The sequence below is a fragment of the Urocitellus parryii genome, chromosome 4, assembly GCF_045843805.1.
Source record: "Urocitellus parryii isolate mUroPar1 chromosome 4, mUroPar1.hap1, whole genome shotgun sequence".
Taxonomy (NCBI): domain Eukaryota; kingdom Metazoa; phylum Chordata; class Mammalia; order Rodentia; family Sciuridae; genus Urocitellus; species Urocitellus parryii.
In genome coordinates this window covers 149,265,077-149,291,671 of record NC_135534.1, presented here as the reverse complement: position 1 = coordinate 149,291,671, position 26,595 = coordinate 149,265,077, and the positions used below count along the sequence as shown (strand labels likewise).

Genomic DNA, 26,595 nt, shown 5'->3' with positions numbered 1-26,595 from the left:
TTTTTTTCCCAGTATATAGGGTTCCACTGTGTTGACCAGGCATGTCTTGGAGTCCTGGGTTCAAGCAACCCCCCTGCCTAAGCCTCCTGAATATCTGAGACTACAGGTGTGAACTACTGCACCTGGTTCCCTGTACTTTTATAAGCTTATATTTTTGTTTTCAAATTGTGTTTATTCAGAAGCCACCCAACACCCTAGTCTCTTGTTCACTGCCCTTAATTATCTGTTTATGTGTTTTGTAAGATGGAATGACCAGTAAGCAGATGAATTTTATGAACACTCAGAAATAAACTTACATGTTCAAAATTATAGAAAGGAAAGCTAGATGACAGGAATTGTCAAGCAAAATAATATATGACTGGCAAGGCAAATAAAGCTTCAAATAATTAGTCACTGAGTGATTTGAGAGTATATTTTCTTATTTATCTTCAGTAAGTCTTGCTTTGGGGTATTTTTTGACATTTAGTAACTACCCTGTTCAATTAAATGCCAGATTTTAACCCGTTTTAATAGAGCTCAATGTTACTACTTACTGCAGTTAGCCATAGTTTAAAGTAAATGGATGGAACTGGAGACTATCATGATAAGTGAAATAAACCACTCCCAAAAAGTCAAAAGGCGAATGTTTTCTGTCATATGTGGAAGCTATACCAAAATAAGGGAATGGAGGTTAAAAAAAAATAGGAGAAAGATTAGTGGAATAGAATGAAGGGAAGGGAGGAAAAATGGGATAGGGAAAAATAGTGGAATGAATCTGACCTAACTTTCCTATGTACATATATGAATATCCCACAGTGAATCTCATCATCATGTATATCCACAAGACATTAATTTAAAAAAAAACTATAAGTAAATAGCAGAAAGATCAATAGATTAAAAGGAAGGGAACAGGGGGAAGGAAAGGGGAAGTAGAACAAATTGTATTCCATGCTTTTATAATTATGTCAAAGTGAATCCTAATGTTATGTATAACTAAAAAGAACCAATAAGAAAAGACAGAAAAAAGGTTGGCAGGGAAATTATCATGAAAACAATATTCAAAAACCTCTCTTTTTTCTCCAAAGAAAGTTCCAGTTAAAAGGAAAGATTGTATGATATTCTTACATCAGGCAGAGACTAAATACTGTATATTCCCAGCTTAGAATAAAGTTTTCCAGAGTTGAACCAGGTGGCACATACTTTTGTAGTAAGAGCTTCATAATGAGGGTTTTATAATTTGCCCTAACCCCATTTGAATTATTTGTCTCACACTTATTCAAATATAAATAACATTTTAATGTTATATATTTTTCAAAGTTCTAATTAATGTGAATTCTACAGTTGCTTTATTACCTTGCTGTTCTGAAAGTTTTAACTTAAATCGATGGGAGTTCAAGGCCAGAAAATAAACTTAAATCATTCTGACATTTTTATTACAAAAGATAAGAAAATCCTTGGAAAACCCTTAGTTCAAAGCCTTTTGTGAATTGGGGAATAATAATATAAAAAAACTGAAAAGAATTAATACTAACAAAATTTTCCTATCATTTTATCAGATTTTATAGAAAAAGAAAAACTGCTGATGTATTGAAGCAAAATTAACAGAATCCAGCAAAGAAGCAAAAGAATTCTAAATTGAGTGTAGTGTCCACATGTAAATGTTCTAATACCTTAAAATAGAAAAAGGCCTTCCATGGAACCATTCTTTTAATGTAAATATGATTCTAACAAGTAGTAGCAGCTGCTTTTAATTAGGACAAGAGACACTTAAAACAGATTTATAGATAGCATGAAATACTGATAGTTTTTTAAGGACTTTAAAAAATTACAAAAACAGATCTTAGAAGACTAATTTAATATAGGAACATCGGTAATAGCATCAGAAACCTTAACAGTGCCTGAGAGTCACTGTGTTAAAGCATAATACTATAACTGTTCATAATGATGACCCAAATTTTTTCCAAGTTAAATTATATTCATTGTTTGGCCAGGAAATCTGAAAGACATGATGTATTTAGGAATATTTCTATCATTCTTAAAAAATCTTTTGTATGTAAGGAGGAAACATCAGTTATCTAAGAAATTTACTTACATAGTTGAATACTTATTGTGGTAGACATTGTGATAGAGTATGAGAAAGTAAAAATAAGTAAGACACTGACCCTGCTTCTAACATCAACCAGGCCAGTTGGACCTTGTGGTGTACATCTGCAATCCCTGCTCCTGAGGCTGGAGGGTCGTAAGTTTGAGGCTAGCCTTGGCAGCTTTGGGGGAGACCCTGTCTCAACATAAAATGAAAATGGTTGGGGGTATAGCTTAGTGGTAGAGTGCTTGCCTAGAATGCAGAAGGACCTTGGGCTTAATTCCCAGTACAGCAAAAATCCAAATTTCACTTTTGTGGAATTTTCTGTCCTGATGATGCCAAATAAGCATAGCTTTACTTAGCAATTTAGTGAGTTGCTTGAGATTGCTTGAGAACCTATCTTGTTGATAGCATGTGTATATTTGATAAAATTCCTCAACTTTTTTTCTGTGTTACCCACTTTACTGAAAAAGATCAAACAGAAATTTGTGGTTAATTTCCAGCCCAGGCGTCTTTATAAATGAAAATGATAACTATGTCATGTGTTAAAGGTATATTGTTAGATTTTCTTCTCCAAAAATAGTAAATTGCCTCAGTGGGAATGTGATCTGTCACCCAGATTTTTCTATCTGTACAAAGCCAGAAGATACAGAAACTTGCATTGTTATCATTATAGTGCTAATTATGTGCCTCATACTTTTTGTTTCAATGCTAATTAAGAAATATAATGGAAATATTAAACATACTATTCAGTTTAAGAAATATAATGAGAACATACATACTATTCAGTGTATTCATTGAGATGCCTTTAGAATAAAATGCAAATGATTTCCTGTTAATCTTATGTAAAAATTGATGAGGGTATCTCATGATAATAGCACATTGTAGTATATGTAGTATATAATATATAATACCTCTGGAAATATTAAAATGCTTTTTAACTTTTTCTGTGTTAAATGCAAACATTTCACTATACTGTCAAAACTAGTACTTTTTCAACAGACCATATACCAACAAGATTAATGTGGTGTTTTATCTCCTAAACTGTGGATATGAAGGAGTATGTGAATATGGTAGTAGTTTCTCTAGGTAAGCAATTAAAGAAAAGGGAATGCATATTAAAAATAATATGACTTTTCATTGAATTATTTAAACTGAGAATGTCAGATAGTTTATTAAAATACATACTTTTATTTGTATTATTTTTGTACACAAATTTAGATTATTTTCAAGTTGCCTTTGGATGTTATTAATGATTTTAAATTGAGATATTGTGTAGAGATCCTCTTAGCTTTTCTAAAAGTTACTTGTATTTTATTTGAAAAGCATAACATGTTGATACTTAATCCCTTTCCAACACAGGATTTATGTCTGTGACAAGAAGCAAGCCTATAATAAAAACTATTTTGTTTTGTGATTCACATTTTTGTGCCCTAATGAACAAAAACATATAGCAAACTAGCATTCATATTTTAGCATATATGTCATCTTTGTAAAAATTGTTTGTGACATATAAAATTATATTTATTCATTATGTAGGGCATTAATATCTTCTCAATTAAAAAAAGCATTTTTGTATTTTTATATATATGATTTTATTAAATATACAATTTATATATATATATATGATTTTAATCATATAACTGTTGAGACCTGTTTCGTTTAACTGTAACATCAAGAAAATTTGTGTAAGTAGCTAGATGGGTTTTTTTAAGCAGATGACACCTAAGTTTAACAAAGCATCTAAATTTATTAATGTACAAAATATATCTGTGCTGATAAGACACTTAATAAATCTAGAATTTATTTATTTTCCTCTTTTTCTTCCTTTTAGGTGTCCAATGTCCCCAGCATCAGTAGATTGCCAGCTCTCTCTCTTTGCAACACCCTCACCAGCATTTTGCTGGTGCTGTCATACCCATCCCAGATTACTGCAACAGAATGGAGTTGTTCTTTAGTTACAAGGTAAGTTCCCCCACACTCATTTCACACTTATCAAGGTGCAGTTTTTCATTTTACAATATTGTGTAGTTTTGTAAGTTTTTTCCTTATTACTCCTTATTAGTTTCTCCTACCTGAAAACTTATAAAACTGCATAATATGGTAAAGGACTTACTTGTGATCATAGATCAGCTCCTTTTTGTAGTAATCCCCTTGGGGTTATAAGAACTGCATGGCTTAGTAGTTGGGGCATCTAATGGAAAGGGAGCTGGCAATCTGCAGCTGCTATGGACATTGGATGAGAAAGCAATGAAAGGTAAGCTTCAAATTTAGAATATATTGGATGGTTTTTGTTCCGAGATATATATTTGAAATTCATACTTTATGTTGAACTTTTTAGTAGGTTGATAAAAGTACTACTTCTCTTTAAAGTGACCTTTGATAAATGTTTGTTTAATAATTATCAAGTTCACATAATACATTGGTATTATATTAGGAAGATATTTGTATTCATGAAAAATCTAAAACCAGTGAATTTATCCCCATATTCATATACCTGTTTGTAAAGTCAGGACTAAAATTATATGTATAAAAATTATTAAATTATTTTTATTAGAGAATGTTATAGCACTGCTTTACAAATGAACTTTTACCAATAAATGTATCTACCATCTTTATCTTTAATTCTGTATGATTAGTACAGATAAAAGTTTGTAAGAGTCTTTCTGTATTTGAAGGTGGAGCTTGCTGTTTCCTTTTGTTTTAATTCACTTTTAATCTTTAGGTCACTATAATTTCAATTACTCTTGTAACTTTTAAATTAATAAAATTAATTTTAGAGATTTTGATTCTTGCATTACAAAGATATCTATAAATAAATGTAGATATTTAAACAATAATCTATTTCTTCTTTAGGAATTATCTTTGTGGGGTTCAAGAGCAACAATATTATGTGGTGGAGGGAGAGTGAATTTTAGCATTTAAGAGCTATAGAATTCTGGTCTAAAGTCTATTTCTATCCATGAGTACTTCCCTTTGTGACTTTAGACAGTTTTCTTTAAAAAAAAATATATATATATATATATATACATGTATATATATATACATGTATATATATATGCCCCCTGAGTTCCCCTTTAACTTTTAATGAATTCATCTAAGAAGAAATATGATTATTCTTGGTTTTCCCCTTATCTGTGTATATAAATAAAGTTGGTCAGTCAAAAAAAAACATTGGTCACTTAGAGTTAATGACCTCCTTTAAAGTTCAATAAATATTTGTTTAAGTAGATATTTGTATTAATCCCAGGATAAGGCAGATAGTTACCAACTCTTAATTTGTTTTTAAAATTCACAACTTTTCTTCTCTTTACTTTAGTTCCATTGTATACTATGAAACTCTGAGATCACAACTTAGTAGAAAGGGACAGTGTCATCATTTTAATTCCATTTGGGTTGTAAGCATCATGTTTTGACCAAAGAAGATGATACATGAAACAAGCAGTGTGAGTTTCCCTTTTATTATCAGTAGTTAAAGCACCTTACCTCAAGTATCAGTCTCAGAGCAGTGATTCTCAACATTTTTAAGTCTGTGCACCCTTTATAAATCAAAATAAAAATATGGACTCACATACCCCATGGAAGGCCCAGGGATGCCCCTTGTTGAGGTCATTGTATTCTTTTTATGTATCTTCAAGGCAAAACATTTTATAGATCTTTACTTTCAATAATTTGTGTTATGGAGAAAAAATTTTGTTCATTTTCCAAATACAGAATGATAAATATGCATTTTCAGATTATAAATGAATGCCATACCATCACTGCCCTGAGTGGAGGATAACATAAAATAAAGAAAGGGAAGAAAACCTTCAAAACACATGTGAAGTTAGGCCATTGACATTTCAAAACAGGTCAGTGGGTCAGACAGAGTTGTGTGAAAGTTAGAACTATATTCTCAGATTAGGATTTAAGCCTCGTTGCATATAATATAGTCTGCTGGTCCAGTAGCATATTTTCTAGATGTTGGATTAATTGAAATTAATCAAAACATAAAATCTTATTTTTAAGCTTTTATGCAAAAATTAATTTTGTAATTTAGCAGAAGCACAACTACATCTGACATATGTCCTGAGATAACATTGTCCAGCTACAAAGAGTCTAACCTTCCTGTTCCTCATCTACCTAGACCTAACTAAAGTCTTCTGCATCCCCTATCCCACTGTCACCATGCTAATCCAGACAGCAACCATACAACTCAGGTTAACCCCCAGTGAGGAATTCAGTATGTTTGATGCTCCCTGTCTTATTTTCTTTCCCCCTCTCCCCTAGTCTGTCTCTCTTTTTTTTTCCCCAATTAATTTTACCACAAAGAGGATAGTCTCCTTACCTTTGTACCTTTCTTTTTTCTTCTCTTTTTAGCTTAATAAAAGTTGGCTTTCACTCTTACCAGCTCATTTTTTGAGCCAAATAATAGTTGAGGAGTGGAAAAATTTATATGCCTTATTAAAGGGAAAAATCTACCTATTATTTATTGAAACAAAATTCTACTTCATTCCATGAAGAATTTAGGATGGCTGTCAGCTGTCTGCCTTTTTATCTTCCTCAATTGCAGTATGCTTTCCCTTAATGAAGGTTATTTTTTGCTCAGTTTGATTGTATATCAGTTTAATTTTGTTTTTATGGATTAGAATAAGCACTTTATATAATCTTATAAAATTTCTTTGAGAAAAACAAACTTTCAAGGTAAAACCCATTGTTAACTTGGGTTCTGTATGTACATTTAGAACACATTTAACAAGAAAGAGATCTATTTTGTATATTTATATGAAATAAAAATTACTTTCCTTGAAAAGAATTTTAATATTATAAGTTGTCATGCTAATAAGAAGACAAGAAATAATAAGAGTAGGTTTCATATTTATTATGCACACATGCACATATATACCATATCTTATTATTCTTTTAATAAGTATTTCCCCTTCTAAGATGTAAAAACCTCAGAGGTAGAAATATAGCTGCGTACCTCTGTAGTCTCAATGGAGGCTGAAACAGGAGGATTGCAAGTTCAAGGTCAGCCTCAGCAATTTAGCAAGGCCCTAAGCTACATAGTGAGACCCTGTCTCAAAATAAAAAGGACTGATGATATAGCTCAGTGGTAAAGTGCCCCTGGGTTCAGTCCCCAGTACCAAAAACAGAGAAATAATGGCTGTTTATGTGTATAAATTTTGGGGGAGAAACCGTGCTATTAAACACTTGGGCTTATATATGATGAAATTTTCTGTGACTGGAGTATTGAAGGTTTTATATATGTAAAACTGAAATCCATGCACACATTTAGAATATACATTTTGCTCTAGATACTGGTAATTTTTCTTACTGTTCTACATATGTATCAAATGACTTGCTGTAATAGTTCCTTATAGGATGAAGTCTAATTTTATACATTTTATCCATATGTGATCCATAGGTTATGTCTTTTGCTAGAAATAAAACATGAAGTGTATGGTATGTGAATTATCTTTCAAAGCTATTACAGGAAAAATACTACATGGTTATATAATGGTAGATGATGATGATGATGATGATGATGATGATGATGATAGCAGCTCTGCACTAACATTATAGAGAAGCAGAGGTTGACTAAATTGCTATAAATTTGTTTCTATGGCATTCAATTCGTTTTTCATATACTGGTGAGGTATATCTTCACCAGATATTTTTATAACCTACATCAGATTGAATTTATTTAGGTAGGAATATAGTTCTAAGAGCTTGGACTTAAGAATCAGGCAGATACAGGTTCAAGTCATAGGACCCTAAACAAGTCATTTGATCTCTCTGAGCCTTACTTTCAAATACGCATACCACCTCAAAAGGGTTTTCATAAATGCTAGAGTCTTTCTCCCCCCACCCTTTATGCGCCCCACCCCACCCCCTGTTTGTAGATGGATTCATAAAATACCTAGGATAATGTTTTGCAAATGGTGGGATATCAATAATTATTAATTCTTAGTGTAGCATTGTGATATTGAAAACAGTTAACTGTTGTATTTGCTTTTTGTACTAGTCTCTTAAAGTAATTGTAAATTTTCCTAAGAAGTTTATGAAGAAGTCTACTTTTAAATATAGTAACCAACCTAGCTTTTCTCATTTTTTTCCTTATTCTTTCAGAAAATTACAAAAACTTTATAGATGAATTATATCTTTTACTTATATAATTAATTTATATATATTTTACATCTTTACAATTTTTGTTTTGTTTTGTGGCACTGGGATTAAACCCAGGGCTCTTTACCTGGGTTTAGTAAATGATTTATTAAAACATTTACAGCTGACAGAACTAATTTTTTTTTAATTTTTATATCCTGGTTAGATGACACAGGTTTCAGAGTTCACATAGAAATTAAAATCATTAAATATATTAAATAATATTCATTACAGGATTTTTACCCTTTTCTGCAGTTTGAGAAAAAAATAATTTTTGATAGGTTTTTGGCATTTTGGTTTTTTTATTCAAAAGATAGAGCTTGACATTGACTTTTAGATTAAATCTAAGGAATTTACTTTAAGTTTTTGTGTTTTTAGGGCAAATGGTATCAACGGAGACAAGCTGTAAAAGAATTACATAGCACATTGATTCGTCTTTTAAATGAATTGCTGCCATGGGAACCAAAGTTAATGAAGGCTTTTCAAAGGAACAGGTAATTAAAGCTTTATAATCTATTTTACTTATTTTAGAGCTCTTAATTTATGATTTCTGGGAAGATGTTCTAGAATCATTTAGTAGTTTTCCATTCATATGTAATTCAGCAGATAATTTTGAGTGCCTGCTGCGTACAAGGCACTTCCTATCCAGGAGAAAAATGATAGTGACTTAAACCAGGATAGTATCAGTGCAGATACCAAGGAGTGGTTGGATTCTACATATTTCAAAAGTAGGATTGGTAGAATTTGCTGAAAGATTGGATATGGGGTATAAAAGAAGGTGAAAAATAAAATCAGTGTGCCCAACATTTTTGCTCTAAACAATTGGCATTATAGATTTGCCATTAACTAAGATAGAGAAGAATAACAAAATAGCAGATTTGGGAGTAATGGGGTTGAGTAGTTTGGATATCAACATATTAAGTTTGATATACTTTCTAAACATCTGATGTATGAGCCTGAGTTCAAGAGAGTCAGCCAGACTGGTGATGTGAATTTGGAGTTATCCACATACTGATTATATTTAAAGCTTAGAAACTGATAGAAGTCACCTAAACACTGGACATTCCAACATTTAGAGGTGAGATATATGAGTAGGAATCTCTCAGAAGAGACTTTGAAGTAGTACTTAGCAAGATAGGAGGATAACCAAGGAGGAAAGGTGTCATAGAAACCAAGTAAAGAAAATGTTTCAAAAAGGACTGCTCTTGGGTCTGGGGATGTAGCTCAGTGGCAGAACACTTGCTTCTCATATGTGAAGCAGTAGGTTTGATCCTCAGCACCACATATAAATAAATAAATAAATAAGGTCCATCGACAACTAAGAAAATATTAAAAAAAAAAAAGGACTGCTCATGATGTGTTGTGGAAGATAAAGAATAAGAATTCATTATTAAAGGACTGAGGATATGACTCAGTGGTAGAGTACTTTCCTAGCATGCAAAGCCCTGAATGCAATCTCTTAACACCACAAAAATAAAAAAAGAATTAATTATTGAGAAGTGGACAAAAATCTTAAATCTATTCAAGAGAATAAGTGGAGAGGAATTAAGGAGTCTTTTTATTCATGGTATTTTGCTGTGAAGTGGAATAGAGAAATAGGGAAGTACCTGGAAGGACAAGTTTGGATTAAGAGAGCACTGTTTTTGTTTTTTTGTTAAGTCTTTATTAATGGAGAAAGAATATGTTTTGTTATTGGTAGAAATGATCTAAGAGAGACAAAAATGGACTCAAGGAAGTTACATTTAATAGAGTGATCCTTGAATAGAGAAGAAAGGGTATGTTAGCATATAATTGGACATGTTCACTTAGATAGGGAGACAGAATATATGAGTATAAATTAAGATAAGTTGCAGATAAGGTATGAGCAAGTGAAATTTCTTTTTCAGTTGCTTTCATTTTCCATAAAATAAGGAATTGTCATTAGCTGAGACTGGAAAAAAAGAGGGGAAAGGAGCTTCATACTACCCTCACATAGATACTTCACCATTCCAATCATTTGTATTGAAAGGGAAATTGATTTTATCATTATATTTTGGTAACCCATACTGGTATCTCACAGCCCCATCCTTAAGCAATAAATCAAAACCAAAATCAATTTAACTAAACACTTGCTGAATATTTATGTGCTACATATACTATGAGGGTAAGTACTATTTTTAAATAAAGTGATGCCTTAGATTAAGGAATTTTCCCAATATTAGAACTAGTAAGTGATAAAGGTAGTACTTAAATTCTAACATGCACAAATAAAAATTTGTCGCAAAAATAAGTTATAGAAGGTGTGTTCAGATCCCCACCCCCTCACCCCCGCCACCCCATAGTACATAGTACAATAGTCTCCCAGTGAACTCCATCTTCCAACTGTTTTCATTTTATTTTGTGACAGAGTCTTGCTAAGTTGCCTAAACTGGCCTTTGTGATCTTCCTGCCTTAGAATCCCAAGTAGCTGGGATTACAGGCATATGCTACTGCACTTGGCTCAGATTTGTTATTATTTTTTTAAACATAGAAATTGAGGGTACAGCAGAAAATTGGCTGAAAGCAAAAGAAGGATCTCTAAAATACCATGTAATCATTTGGAAATGTTTCCATCTCTCCATAGTTTCTCAGAAACAAAGCTAAGATTTAATTGAAAGTTAGATTGCTTTTCAGTTTTACTGCCCTAAGCTTAATGAAGGACTAATGCTAGTAAGACACAAAATACCTATTATTTTCAGGATTAAATGATAGATTTACTTATTACAATCTATATGATAGTCACAATAATCAATATTGTTGCTTGGAATTTTTTAACTTCTTTAAAATAATCTTAAACTATAGTATAATTAGTAATTTTAAGACTGTCTCAAAACCATTTTTCAATTCATCTAGGAAAAAAATAGCTTTCTCTTATTTAATAAGCCTGACAGCAGCCTTTAGAAAGACAAACAAGGTGGTATATTCAAACTTTATTCAGAAATTTGCACGTTACCTTTTAAATTTCTTATTCTTATACCCTAGGTTTCATCTTCTTCAGCAGTTAATTGTTAGCAAGACTGAACTAAACATCTTAGATACACTTAACATAAAGCATAATTTTTAGTGACAATTGAAAATATTTCAATATATAATTTAAAATGTTAAAAGTTAGTTTAGCAGGTTCCCTTCAATACCACATATACTAAAATTGGAACAATACAGAGCAGATTCTGTTTCTGAAGTTTTCTTTAAATGGAATTTGGCCTAATGAGACCAGAGTAAACACATTATTCTAATAAGGATAGGTGGCTGGGTCAGATTAGATGTGTTTCACTTCAACTCTAAATCTAGTTTAGTGACTTTCTTTTAATTCTATAAGAGATTAATATGAAAGTTTGTAAAGAATCTCCTAAAGTAGATTAGCATAGCCCCTGCAGTATGGCAGGCAAATTTATGAAGCATTCTATATTTTTTAAATGTTATCTCTCATATGTGGAAGCTAGAGAAAAAGAGAAAAAAATTAAAAAAGGGTATCTCACGAAAATAGAAGAGAGAGCAATAGAATAAAAGTAGGAAACCAAGGGTAAGGGAGGAGTGGAGGCAAATGGGAAGCAGTAGGGAATAAATGTAACTAAATTATGTTTTGTGCATGTATGAATATATCACAATGCTTTCCATTTTGATATATAACTATAATGTACCAATAAATCAATAGAATGAAGACCAATAGTAGAGGAAGAGTCTGGGAGGTAAAAGGGAAGGGATTTTACTGAGGGTTGAAATGGATAAAACTATGCTATATGTATTTATAAATATGTTAAAATGAGCCCCACTTTTATGTATAACTACATTGCATTAAAAATTAAAAAGTTAGTTTAGCTTCTAAGAGTTAAATATATATATATATATATTTATTATTTTGGGTATTTTATTTAAGGAGCCGCCTAAAGAAAGACTATGATGATTTCAGAAGACAACCTGATCATGATAAATTTACTAGAGAACTGTGGACTACTGAAGAATGTGAAGGAGATCCTGGTAAAGAATCTCCTAAAGTAGAAATCAGTAAGCCTATAGACTCAACAGAGCCTCTAGATATCCTGGAAAAAGATAACTTTATTTCAGGTACGCATTAAAACTTTTTAAAACCAACATAAGTGCACAAAGAGAAGTTTCTATTTGTTTTGAAAGGAAAAGATAATCTGGCTATTGTATATTGTTTGGGGGAAATCTGGAATGTTTTGAAGAAGTACTGTCCAGGTCCTTACAAGAAACTTTTTGGGAGTAATTATTACATTTTTAGGAGTTTCTGAAGCCAATCCCTGATTCCATATGTAGGCATGTCATTGCTCATTACAGACTATACATCCTTAACCTGCAATCCCTTTGAAATTGTTTCATTCTTTTCTTTATTATTACTATTTTTGAAACTCTGTTTCTGAAGTTTTCTTTAAATGGAATTTGGCAAGTTCCTAGTATTATGAAGATTTTTTTTTTTTAATGAATGACCAAGGTTGATGGCCTAATAAGACCAGAGTAAACACATTATTCTAATAATAATAGGTGGCTAGGTCAGATTAGATGTGTTTCACTTCAACTCTAAATCTAATTTAGTGACTTTCTTTAATTCTATAAGAGATTAATATGAAAGTTTGTGGCTAGAAATGTATTAACCTATTATTTTCCATGTCTTGGTGAATTGTAAGAATAAATTCCTATCAACCCAATTTGACCAGATACTATAAGGATATACAGTAAGAAAATTATAGACATTTTTATTCTTTAGACTCTCTAAAAAAGAATAGAATAAAAAACTATCTTTGGTATCAAGGTTTCTATGTCTAGAGAAAGAGAACTAGTAGACTAGATTCCTTTTCAAATTAAACTCTGAACTCTAATTGTTGGCTCTAATATCTCTTTAAAAATGAAATTTTTTCTTTTGTACTTATATTTGCAGCAGAATTAAAGAATTATATCAAAAATAATTTTCTTGATAACAGGTTGCTCTTGAGCATAGTTATGATATCAGTATTACCATGATAGAGGTCCCCTTGCCTTTTATCTCCAGTGTTGCTGAAGCTTTAGAACTACCCTATACTAGATTGACTTTCATTTTTATTATTGGTGTTATTGCTATTTAGTTGCTACTTTCTATAAACAAAGCACATGTTTTTATAATTTTTCAGATGATATGAAATTGTCAGAAGTAGATTTTCCTATGGCTAGAAGCAAGGTGTTGAAAAAGGAATTGCCTTCTAAAGAAGTACTGAAGACACTGCCTAAAACACTTAAACGACAGTCCAAACAAACTAGTTATCTGGATGATAGCACAAAAGAGCCTTCCCCAAGGAAGAAAGCAAAGTTAAGCACAAATGAAACAATTGCTGAGAATTTAGAATGTGATATGCAGATTGACTGTTTGAGTGAATCAAAGCATATAGAGTCATTTGCCTCAGTGGATTCAGTACCATTGTCTACTCTCCAGAAAGGGACCAAACCTATTCAGGCCTTGCTTGCAAAGAATATTGGGAACAAAGTGACCTTAACAAATCAACTGCCCCCTTCCACAGATAAAAGTGCTCCTGCTGTGGAAAAACCAGTTATATCTCCTCCAGAAGCAAGCCCCGTAAAGCCAGCATTGACCTGCCTCAACAGTACAAAAAGTCCTTTACAGATGGTATACAAAGTGCCCTGTACTCAGTGGTTGCCAATAGATGTTCAAAATAGCTCTGTGAAGATTCAGGTGCAACCTATGGTAGATCCTAAAACAGGAGAAAAACTTATGCAGCAAGTTCTTATTTTGCCTAAGAATTTTGTGATTCAGCACAAGGAAGGAAAAGCAGTTACAAAAGATAAACCATCACTTCAACAAAAAGGTACAGAACAACGTTGTTCATCTTTACCGCAGACAGCAAGTATAAACTCTTCTTTATCATCAGTTCTTGTCAACTCAACAGCAACTGTTTCTGCCCAACTACCTATTTTCAATAAGACGATTACACCTTTACCAAATGTGAGTAGTGCTAGACCACAGCCTTTGTCACCTGTAACCTCTGTGAGCAATTTACTAATACCACCAGTTAAGACTAGCCAGGGTGAGGCAGGAAAAGTCAAGAATGCAGTTTTAACAGCCACATTCCCTCAGCCTGTTGCTTCACCCACCATTTCCTCAACAGTAACAGTTCAGCCTCTATTATCAGCAACAACACTAAGTGGATCTACAGATCCTGGTAATTCCCTCAACTCTTTTGCACAACAAACTGCTGATTCTTCTGAAGCAAAGCAAGAACTGAAAACTGTATGTATAAGAGATTCACAGTCAATTCTTGTTAGGACACGAGGCGGGAACACTGGAGTTGTAAAAGTACAGACCAATCCAGATCAAAATTCACCCAACAGTTTATCTTCAAGTTCAGTTTTCACTTTTGCTCCTCAATTTCAGGCATTTCTGGTACCAAAATCAATAACTTCATCCTCCTCTGCTTTTTCACAAGTAGCTGGAATGACTACTACATCTAGTCTCCCACCTTTCAGCCAAACACCAACTTCTGTTTCCATTCCATGTGGCTTTAATTCATCCATAGGTAAAAATCTCAAACTTACTGTAGGCCAACCCTCCAGCAGTGGTAATATGGGCCACATGAGAGAGAAAACTTCACACATGCCCCCTTCCCCCTTGAAGTCCTCTCTTTGTTCCAGCACTGTACTACCATCAACAACAAATAGTTCAGTAAGTGTAATTAGCATATCAGCAGGAAACTTTGGACAAACCAATACAAATGTTATTCATACTCCAACTAAACAGCAACAAGTAGATTGTATCACAAAAAGTTACCCTGTTACAAGATCAGAAGCAACAACAGCAACAAATGGAGACGTCGTCAGTGCAACTCCAGTTCAGAAACTTATGCTAGTATCAGCCCCATCTGTTCTTCCTTCTGGCAGTGGAACTGCAATTAATGTAACACCTGCACAGACATCTACAGGTGTTTCTACCCAAAAATTAGTTTTTATTAATGCTCCGGTTCCTAGTGGCACTTCAACCCCAGCTATTGTTGCAGAATCATTAAAACAAACTCTACCTCCCACCTTGAATAAGACATATGTTAAGACTCCAGAGCAACCCCAAATAGTACTAATTCCATCTACAGTGGGAGCACCAATAAAAATAAATTCTTCACCAACTGTATCTCAGATAAAAGATGTGAAAATTGGACTAAACATAGGTCAAGCAATTGTGAATCCTTCAGGCACCATGCCAACTATACCATCAATTAATATATTGCAAAATGTAACCCCAAAAGGAGAAGACAAAAGTAGCAAGGGCTATGTTTTGCCATTGTCATCAAGTGGTAATTCAATTCCAGTAAGCTCAAATTTTGTGAGTCAAACTATTACTCCTGTTAATGAATCAGTGGTTTCTGCAGCGAAAACAATAAATATGTTTTCAGTAACAGGAGCAAATGTATCTTTGGGTTCCCTTTCAGTGACTTCATCCTCTGGTTCAGTTGGGACACGGCCTCCTGTTTTAGTTAGTGGAAATGAAACCTCCTCAAGAAGTATGCCTATTTTGTCAAATAGACTTGGCACATCGAATCTCGGAAACACTGTAGCTATATCAACTGTGAAAACAGGACATCTTGCATCTTCTGTTCTGATTTCAACTACACAACCAACAGTGTCTCCTAAATGTTTGACATCAGCTTTGCAAATCCCTGTTACTGTTGCCTTGCCTACTCCTGTGACTGCATCCCCCAAAATAATCAATACAGTTACACATTCAGCAACAGTACCAGGATCTACACGTTCCGTATCTCTTTCTAAAAGACAATCTCGAACTTCTCTTCAGTTTCATTCTCCAGGGACTTCAACTACAGTGCCAACAAATGTAAACACAAATAAACCTCAAGCTGAGTTGTCATCTGTTTCACCAAGTCCAGGTAAAATAATTAGTATTTCCAATTTTGCTTCTCTTCCAAACCAGCAGATGTCCCCTGCTTTAGTAAAATCAACCCCCAGTTATAGTTCTGTTCCAGGTGGCTCTGCCATTCACACTGCTACAGCAACATCAAATGTAACTAGTTCAGTAGGGGGTCCAGTTAATGAACCTTGCATTCAGCAAAAAATAGTCATCAACACCAGTACACCTTTGGCACCTGGCACTCAGATCATGATTAACGGAGCCCGATTTATTGTCCCACCACAAGGTCTTGGAGCTGGCAGCCATGTTCTCCTTATATCTACTAACCCAAAATATGGGCATCCCTTAGTTCTTAATAGTGGCCAAGGCATCCAGCCTACACCCATAGATAATGCTGTTCAGAAGATCACACTAGCATCAAACAGTTCTTTAAGTGGGCAACCTGTAAAACATTCTCTAAGAAGCTCTACAAAGATTGTAAATTCTCTGGGGAATGTAAGTTCTCTACCCACAATACATACAACATCACAATTTGTAAACACAGCTGCTAAAATTTCTGTTCCACTTCCTGCACCAACAGTGTCATTGACTTCAGTAATTAAGCCTCCGCCAGCTTCACATTTGTCTACAACATCTGTGGTTTCTGCCATTTCTTCCAGTAATCCTCCACTGCCAAATAGCACTTCGGTATTTCATTTGGACACATCTGTAAAAAAATTGTTGGTTAGCCCAGAAGGAGCCATTTTGAATACCATAAATACTCCAGCATCTAAGGTTTCTTCACTCTCTCCATCTCTCTCTCAAATTGTTGTATCTGCCAATCGAAATCCAGCCTCTGTCTTCCCTGCTTTCCAGTCATCTGGTTTAGAGAAGCCTGACACAGCTGCATCTTGAGTTTAGACTAAACGAGCCAGTTTTTAAATAATGGGGCATTGTTTTAACTCCCATAAAAATTTTTAACTGTTTATTATACTGTTGAAAACATACTATACATAGGGGTGTGTGTGTGTGTGTGTATGTGTGTGTGTGTTTTAATGTACCTTTTCATTAGCTTGCAGCGAGACGTTATTGGGGAGGGAAAAGTGTGTTCCATTTCACTCATTGGTATGAGGATGTTTTCAAAGGTTTGTTTAAAATACATGGTCTGTATCACATAAATTGAACAAAGTCAAGTTTGACTAGTTTAGAGTAAGCTAGCCTTTTGCACAGTTACATTGACATGTTTCTTGAATTTGGACTATTGCAGCGTGTCTATGCTATAGCATTCTGTGTTATTAGTGAAATCTTATTTTTGTTTCTGTAAAAAGAAATATATATATATATATTTATGCATTGTGAAAATGCAGTCAATGGTGTAAAATTGTACATATTCCTAAATCCCTAACAACCTGTACTAAATATATGTACAAAGAACTATGCTGTCTTATTTATGTTTTGTTTACATAATGTATAGTTTTTTAAGTATTTTAGTAATTTTGGACCAGTGAACTGTTAGCAACAATGCAGAAGAATCTGCATGTAATAAACTGAGTTGCTGTATTTCTTTGTTTGAATACTATTTTTAAAGTGTGTTCTTGTTCCATTTAAAGAATACATGATACAAATGAAAATAGTCCTTAATAAAAAGGAAGGCTGGGAAATTTCTATTACTAAAACTAGTGTTTGCACAAGGCCTTACAGTTTTCAAAGTTTATTTGCATGTATCTCTTTTGTTATTTTCAAAATATTCTTGAGGAATTAAGTGATACAACCAAGGTTCCCCAACTAATCTATAGCAGAACCATTACTTGAACCCCTATGCTATAAATCCTTTTCCCACAGTTCTACATTACCTCTGTTAATTTTTTTTTTAATTCTAGACTTCACAGGTTTAGATTTCTTTTAGAAATTCACCACCAGATTTCCACATGGGCCAAAATAAGTGAATTTTTTTTTCAGTATACTTGGTCTATTTATATACCCCAAATATATTTCTTAAAACTTTTTAAATTATTTTAGGTTCATGAGAAATTATAAAGATAGTACAGGGAGGTTTCATGTACCCTTCACCTTGCTTACCCCAGATGTTTAATTTCAAGTTGAGGTATTGGTTCATAGTGACTGATTTTCCAAAATGATATATAAGAAAATGAATTTTTTTTTTAGTTTAGAATAAAAAGTGAATATGGACACCAGTGCTCTTTCCATTTGTTTTTATTCCAACTACAGAGACATTATATTCCATTGTAAAGCAAATTTGGGGGGCTCAGCTGATTCTCAGGGCTTGACTTTGTAGCATTTCTAAATCTGCCTCATTTTAAATAAAAGGTAGCTTTTATATTTATTGGATCTTTATATCTATTATCTTATTTGAGATACCGATTATGTGTACATTTTATTTATATTGTTAAGCCTCATCACGTGGAATTATAATTTGAAGTTGAAAATGTTAGGAAGAGTAGACTTAAAGACTTCTTTTGAAACTACATCAAAATGATGTTATCAAAGTGGAGAAAGCAGTGGGAATATTCCTGAAAATTTGCTCCAAGGTCTCAAAAATGTATATTTGTGCTCCAAGACCACCCTACATTTGCCAATCAAGTTTATGCTCTACTCTAGTCTCTGATTAGTTTAAAAGACCCTTGGATTTCAGGGATGGGTAATGGTTAAAGTGCATTGTGTAGCACATAGGTGGTGCTCAGTTGTAAATGTATACTTGGCCTTTAAAACAAAGTAATCTAGAGCTTTGGTCTCAAAAGCATTCTCTAAACCACTTTCAGAAATTAATTTGCTGAATTGCTCATGGCCTAACTTTAATCCCAGTTATCACTAAATCTGTTGTAACTAAATTCCTAAATTCAAAATCCTAATGCAGCCTTCAAAGCTCTGTGTGAGCTGGTGAACCATTAAGAGTGAAACCTCCACTTAGGGCTTTAAAAGTTCTTCAATCTGTTCCTGCCTGCCTCCCCTTCATTTTAATCTACTCTCCCTACTTGTTCACAGCACTCTGGTTTTTAATTTCTAGAAATTTTGAAACACATCAAAGTCTTCCCCACTGTCCTCTTGAACTTAATGTTTCACTGTAGGTACTCACTACACGTTGCAACTTTCCTTGCCACACTCATGCTATTGTAGTCACTGTTGTGAGGAGGATATAGCACTTCTTTACCAGTGTAATATAATTATTTCCTTGCAATCATTTAATATCTTTGTTTTTACAACCTCATCAATCATCTTTATCACCCCAGCAGCTGGCACATGGTATTCAGTATATATTTTTGTTGAATGAGTGAGAAATCTAGATAGCTTCTTGTATTAATTTAAGGTCTAGTTTACTTTTTAAAACTAATAATCCCTGTTTTTCACTAGAAATTTAAATTAATGGATGTACAGATTGAAAAAGCTAAATTTCTTGCCTTTGCCTTCAGCTTCGTAGCTCATGTAGTTATCTGGAGTCTTAGTTAATGAGTACAAAGCCTAATTCCCCAGTTCTTTGTGCTCAGTATTATCATTAAGTATTCATTAAAAGTCATCTATAAAGAAATATGTATAATGAAATACATATAATAATGTATAATGAAAGAAAAGTTACCACAGTGCTACCTAAAAGGGTTCATAGTACTAAAGGCTTTATGTCTCTACACTAATGTGTCTACTACAGTAGAATTATGCCAATGTGGCATAATGTGGCAATGTCTTCCATCAGTATCATTTTAAATACTAAGTTAAAACATGCCAACTTCTGATGTGTTAGCTCTTCCCTTTCCTCTAATTTCCTATATTTCTAAGTGACTTTTTAGATCCCTGTTTTAATTCCAAGCCTCTTGTATGTAGTAAGTGACATCAGTAGTTTTATGATTAAGGTAATGATGGCTATAATATCTACACAAAGGTCAATGAAAATGTTTACTTGTTCAATAGAACATTTAACTTAATAAAAGATTGAATTTGGAAAAATTTAATATTAAAAGCTTGAGAAGGTGGCAAGTTCTGAAAGTAACCTAAGAAATTTTGATGGGGATTTTAACTATCCAAAAAACTTATACTATTATAACTTAAAGATGATAAACAATTTACCTGAAGTCATTCCAGAAGCCATTTTGCCATCATCTGAGTCTGAAACCTCATTGTGGCCATAGAGCTTTTAATTATCCATTTATTCTTCCTCATTTATTCATTAGGCATTTATTATATATGACATGGTGCTTAGAGATGCTCACGGGCATGGCATAGTTTTAAAAGTTCATATTAAGAAGTGCTAGAAACTCAACAGGGCATATTTTTAATGTATGTAAAACATAATTTAAAAGTAATTAACATGAAAGTATTTTCCAAAATTGTACATTCTACACATTTACTGAGAACTATATAATGTAGAAGATAATGAGTAAGATCCCATTCCTGTACCCAATAGAAAAAAGAATAAAACAAGTTAAAAGTAAATATCAGACGAATAAACTACAAGAGTTCAACAGTGAGTTGGCATTTGTGATGGGACTGAAAGTTTGTGCAGAACTGAACCTGCAAAGACAGTCTCAGAAAAGCTCAAGGAGCACAAGTAATTGAGTTTGAATGGAATACTATAGATTAAGAGAACCAAAGGGGAGTGATTGTAAAATAGATTGGATGATACAGGAGTAAAAAATATTCAAAATAAATATGAACATTTTAATATTTATTGCATGTCAATTATACTGCAATAAAGCTGTTTTTTAAGAAATTGCATATATACGAAAAACTTATTTCTAATTACAATTTTTGCATATATATTTAATAATATTTATGCTTAGCATTACTTCAAAACTGCAGTAGCTACTATGGGTATTATTATTTAATGTTTTAATATATTACTGTAATAAATTTATTTTTTTAAAAAAATCAAAAGTAATTAGGAAAGCTACCAAAGCTTCTGAAGAAAATGTAGTAGCATTCACATACAAGATGGAATACAGTTACCTTGCAGTATCGCTATGAGAATTAATGGTCTTAACTGATTGATATGTCTCTCCCTGGTCATAATGAAATAATTTATGTAAAATATTTGGTTCAGTGCCTAGTAAATAATAAATGGTTATTCTATCATTCATCTGATGGAGACCGGGAACCCAATTAGGATATCAGGTGTGAAGATTTGGTATATGGTAGTAGAGGTGGCAACAGAGAGATGAAGAAAAAAATAAAACTTAAGAATGAGAGTAGAGAAAGGGATTTTTAAAAATATTTTATTAGTTGTTGATGGACCTTTATTTATATGTGGTGCTAAGAATCGAACCCAGAGCCTCACACAGGCTAGGCAAGTGCTGTGCCACTGAGCCATGACCTCAGCCCCAGAGAAAGGGACTTTTTAAAGGAAAACTTTTGACTGTATAAAATTTAGAAACATTTAGACAAAAAAAAAATGTCATGAGCAAAATGTTACCTCCCCTAAATGTTTAAATATCACTAAACTTATAAAAATATGAATAGATTTGGCTGATATTTGTTTTGGATAAGGTTACTGTTTTTTAAACAAATTTACTGAGATAAATGGTAAGTTGACTTTACAGTGCTATAATAGTTATTTAACAGTTTATAGCTCATATAAATAAATGGTCTTTATTTTTGATTTACATGTCTCTCCCTGATCATAAAAACAGTTGTAGTGTAAATAATAGGCAATTTAATTTTAAATATAATATTTATATACATCTAATTCTGAGGGTCTAATGAAATGATCTAATAGCCATAAAAAGTATTATTAAAACCATACAGAAGCTGGGTGTAGTGGCACATGTCTGTAATACCAGCGCCTCAGGAGGCTGAAATGAGGATAACAATTTCAAAGCCAGCCTCAGCAAATTAACTAGACCCTCTCCCAAAAATAAAAAGGGCTGAGAATGTAGCTTAATGGCAGAGCACCCTTAGTTCCAATCCCCAGTACTAAAGGTGAAGAGCCATTTTAGGAATTACAATTTTATCAGACTTCAATTTAAGTAAGTTTAGTAGCAATTAAGAAAAATAAACAGTTAAACCAAAAAGAGATTACATTATATTTAAAGAAAAGAGGTGTCCTCCAGTGGATATTGGAAATTGGTTGTAAATATCAAACCTGCAGTGACTCAGGCACCTGAGCCCTCACAGCTTAACTCTACACCTTCCTTGGAGAACTGATGATCTAAGGAATTCTCTAATGCTTCATATGGAATGGCAGGAACCACTTCATGAAACCTGAATTTAAAGTTTGTTTCAATCAATTTTCTCTTGTGATCATTTGCTTTTATTATGATTTGTCTCAATCAGTTAAGCTGCCAGCCAACCAACTTTCTTGAGCTTTTTTCCTCATTGCAGGATGACATTTGTGTACATTTATGAGGTACAATGTGATGTGATTTATGAATATACTGAGTAGTGATCAACATATCATCACATTAAAGTTTTATTATTGCCTTATAATGAGTACATTCAAAAATTCTTCTATCTTGAGATAGATAATACATTATTGTTAATTCACCTTACTGTGCTATAGAATACCAGAGTTTAATATCCATACTATATAAGGAATTGAATAACAAAACAAATAAGCCAGTTTTTAAAAATGGGTTAAAATCTGAATAGACATTTCAAAAAAGGCAAAATACAAATGGCAAACAGATAAAATGAAAATTGCTCAATATCATTAGTCAATAGAGAAATGCAAATCAAAATCACAGTGAGATAGTGCCTCATCCCAGTCAGAATGCCTGTTCTAAGAAAGCTGGTAAGGCTGTGGAGAAAGGGGAACACTTATACACTGTTGAGGGGATTGTAAAATAGTAAGTACAGGCATTATGGAAAAATAGTATGATGTTTTCTAAAAAAATTTTTTAAAAATAACTAAAAGTGGAACTACCATAATGATCCAACAATCCCACTCTAGGAATATGCTCAAAGGAAATGAAATCAACATGTTGAAAAGAACTACTACCCTCCCATGTTTCGTGCAGGACTATGCACAATATCCAGGCTCTGGAATCAACCTAAATATCCATCCACAGCAGATTAGATCAAGAAAATGTTGTACAGCCAGACACAGCAGCTCAGGAGACTGAGGCAAGAGGATTGAAGTTCAAAGCCAGCCTCGACAACTTAGTGATTCCCGCTCCCCCCAAAAAATCTGGAGATGTGGCTTAGTGGTTAAGTGCCCCTGGGTCCAATCCTTGGTACCAAAAATAATAAAGAAAATATGGTACATATACACAAAGGAATACTCTTCAGCCATTAAAAAAAACATGAAATCCTGTCATTGCAACAAAATTGATGGAACTGTAAGATATTAAAGGAAGGAATATGTTTAATATGTTTTTCTCCCCCCAAAATTGTGAGGAATTCTTTTACATTTTTGAAAATCTCTTTAATGTTTGGTTTAATAGAAAACAGATTCCCATATTCTTCATTCAATCTGTTATATGTTGTTTTGACTGAAGTACCATCATTCCTTGCTATCAAATTCCATGGATGCTCAAATACCTTATATAAAATGGTATAGTATTTGCAGATAAAATACACACATCTTCCATATACTTTAATTCATCTCTAGGTTATTTATGATACTTCATACAATGTGAATAATTGTTATACTGTATTACATAGGGAATAAATTTTTTAAATTTTTATTCTTTTTAGATGGTACAATCTATTTTGATATATTTATACAAACATAAATATAGCTTATTCTCATTAGGATCCCAGTCTTGTGGATGTACATGATGTGGAGATTCACTGTGGTGTATTCATATATGTACATAGGAAAGTTGTATCAGATTCATTCCATTGTTTTCCTATTCCTAACCCCACTCCCTTCTCTTCTTTTTCTTTTGTCTAACCCAGTGAATTTCTATACTTCCCCTCCTGCTGCCCTTTGTTATGGATTAGCATCCACATTTCAGAGAGAACATTTGTCTTTGCTTTTTTGGATTTGGCTAATTTCACTTAGCATGATAGTCTGCAGATTCATTCATTTACAGGCAAATGTCATGAAGTCGTTATTCTTTATGGCTGAGTAATATTCCCTTGTGTGTGTGTGTGTATCACATTTTCTTTGTCCATTCATCTGTTGAAGGGCACCTAGGTTGGCTCCATAGCTTAACTATTAATGAATTGAGCTTCTATAAACATTGATGTGGTTGTGTCCCTGTAGTGTGCTGATTTTAATATACCAAGGAGTGGGTTAACTGGGTTCAAATAATGGTTCCATTCCTAGTTTTTGTTTGTTTGTTTTTTGAGGAATCTCCATATAGTTTTCCAGAGTGGTTGTACCAATTTGCAGTCCCACCAGCAATGTATGAGTGTACTCTTTTCCCACATTCTCACCAACATTTATTGTTACTTGTATTCTTGATAATTACCATTCTGACTGAAGTGAAGAGAAATTCCAGTGTAGTTTTAATTTGCATTCTCTAATTGCTAGAGATATTGAAAATTTTTTCCATATATTTTTTTACCATATTTCTTCTTTTGAGAAGTGTCTATTTAGTTCCTTTTCCCATTGATTAATTGGATTATTTGTAATTCTTGGTGTTAAGCTTTTTGAGTTTTTTGTATATCCTGGAAATTAATGCCCTCTCTGAGGTGCAGGTGGCAAAGATTTTCTCCCATTCTGTAGGCTCCTTCTTCATGCTCTTGATTGTTTCCTTTGCTTGAGGAAGATTTTTAGTTTGATACCATCCATTTATTGAATCTCACTTTCAACCAAACTCTTCCGAGAAGCTAGGCTAATCTGAGTAATTTAGTGAGACCCTGTCTCAAAAAATAAACAAGGACTAGGGATACAATTCGGTGGTAAAGTGCCTTGTTCAATACCCCTTTACCAAATTAAAAAAAAAAAAAAAAAAGACAAACTCCACTTTGCAGTCTTCGATGGTACTTATTCAGTTTGGAGACTATTCCTTTGAAATGTGATTAATTTGATTTTTATAACTTTTTAAATAGTCCTTATTTTTCTCCCTCAATCCTTTTCAAGGAAATGTTTAACAGCATCAATGTATTTCTTCAAATTGACCTTTGTTTGGCAATCTAGAGGCTCTCAAATTTCTTGTTTTCTCTTGGTCTAATTGTAAGTTGCCACCAGCAGTGTAATCTTTTCTAGCGAGGGCAGGCAGGGATCATCTTTGGTATTTTTTCCCCAGTGGCTGTAAAGGGCACTATCATTTATAACATCTTTAATTCATATTTTCAAGTTGTTGGGCTTTTAAAAAAAATGTTCCCCAATTTTCCACATTCTTTCTTTATTCTCACAGCTTCTTTGGAGAGCAGTTTTAGATTTTCTTAAAAATGAGTATTTTCATTTAAACCATCAATGGGAGAAATCCCTCTGAAGTTCTAAATTTTAAAATGCTTTTGTCATCACTTGAGATTGAGGAATTTTTGATGCCTCTTTGAGTGGCTGGGCCCTTGAAGTGAAGCCATGAAATGAAAGGGGACTATTTTCTGTTCTTTTTAGACAAAGTCTACAGTACTTTAAAGTGACAAGTGGACCTGTCTGGATATTTACTAAATGCTGCCAAACTCAATGTTTGTAACTTCAGAAGAGGTCATTTTGAAGGTGTCATAGTCTAATCTCACTAACTTAATTTGAGCAGAAAGTCTTTTGGCTAGTTTTTCCCCTCCTTAAATTATGCCTGCTGTTTACTATAATAACTACATCAGTATCTCCAAAAAAAAAAAAAAATCCAGAAAAGTTTGAACCTTGATTCTAGCATCAGACAACACCATTGAGGATGGTGGAGGAGGAGGCAGATGAGGTTCTATAAAACAATGCTAACTCTGTTCCACTCACTGCACAAATAGAAAGTGGGATTTATACAAAGCATTTGGGTAAGTGGAAAACACCAATCATAGGTAGAGAAAGACCAGTCATGAGTTCTGACCAGGCTGGTCCCCACCTGGCCCTGTAGGAGGCCTTGAGTATTAAAGTATTGCCGTGTCATCCCTCATTCTCTGCCCCAAAGCATGTCAGGGCAGAAAGGTGGGGCATGCTGCAGTTGAGGATTCCTGTACCCATGTGCATAGGGAGGCTCATTCTGAGTTCAAGTTTCCTTCAACAGCAGGGAAACTTGATCCTAACCTACACAAAGGTCACAAGGATCCCCCTTCCATGAGGACTCCCCGCCTTGTTTCTCTTTTCTGAGTTCAGTAGCAGGTGTAGAACACTGAAGGGCCTCAACAGATCTAGGAATAGCCGTGGTTTTCCTTATTAGAATGTCAATGGACATTTCATGAATTTTCTATGAGGCCAGTTAGTTTCTCCCTTCAATCTAAGCATTCCCAGTTTAGGAAGACTCTCCTTCAGTGGTCACTACCCAGGCTCCTTGCGTCATTTGACCTTTCCATCTTTAGCATGTGCCTCCAAGGATTGCCCTGAACCTGGTTCCCAGTCCAGGAAGTTATCTGCAGACGTGAGGCTTCCCCTGTGAGGAGAGCTGGTCTTTCTGAATCTTGCACTTTTTTTTCCTTCCAATAAAATCTCACTCTCACAGTTTTTCTCTGGCGGACTCAGCCCAGTCCCCCATGT

At 33.5% G+C, this 26,595-nt stretch overlaps 1 protein-coding gene across 3 annotated transcripts in view; it reads left to right on the top strand.

The window, feature by feature from the left end:
• The window catches only part of Brd10 (bromodomain containing 10), an 87,909-nt gene extending 69,744 nt beyond the window's left edge, over positions 1–18,165 (top strand). For all 3 annotated transcript variants that reach the window (XM_077797027.1, XM_026391483.2, XM_026391482.2), the window contains 3 exons: positions 8,588–8,703; positions 12,105–12,292; positions 13,354–18,165. In XM_077797027.1, the coding sequence (XP_077653153.1) occupies positions 8,588–8,703; positions 12,105–12,292; positions 13,354–16,982 (3,933 nt within the window). In that variant the 3' untranslated portion in view covers positions 16,983–18,165. The remainder of the gene's footprint in view (positions 1–8,587; positions 8,704–12,104; positions 12,293–13,353) is intronic.
• The last annotated feature ends 8,430 nt before the right edge of the window (positions 18,166–26,595 follow it).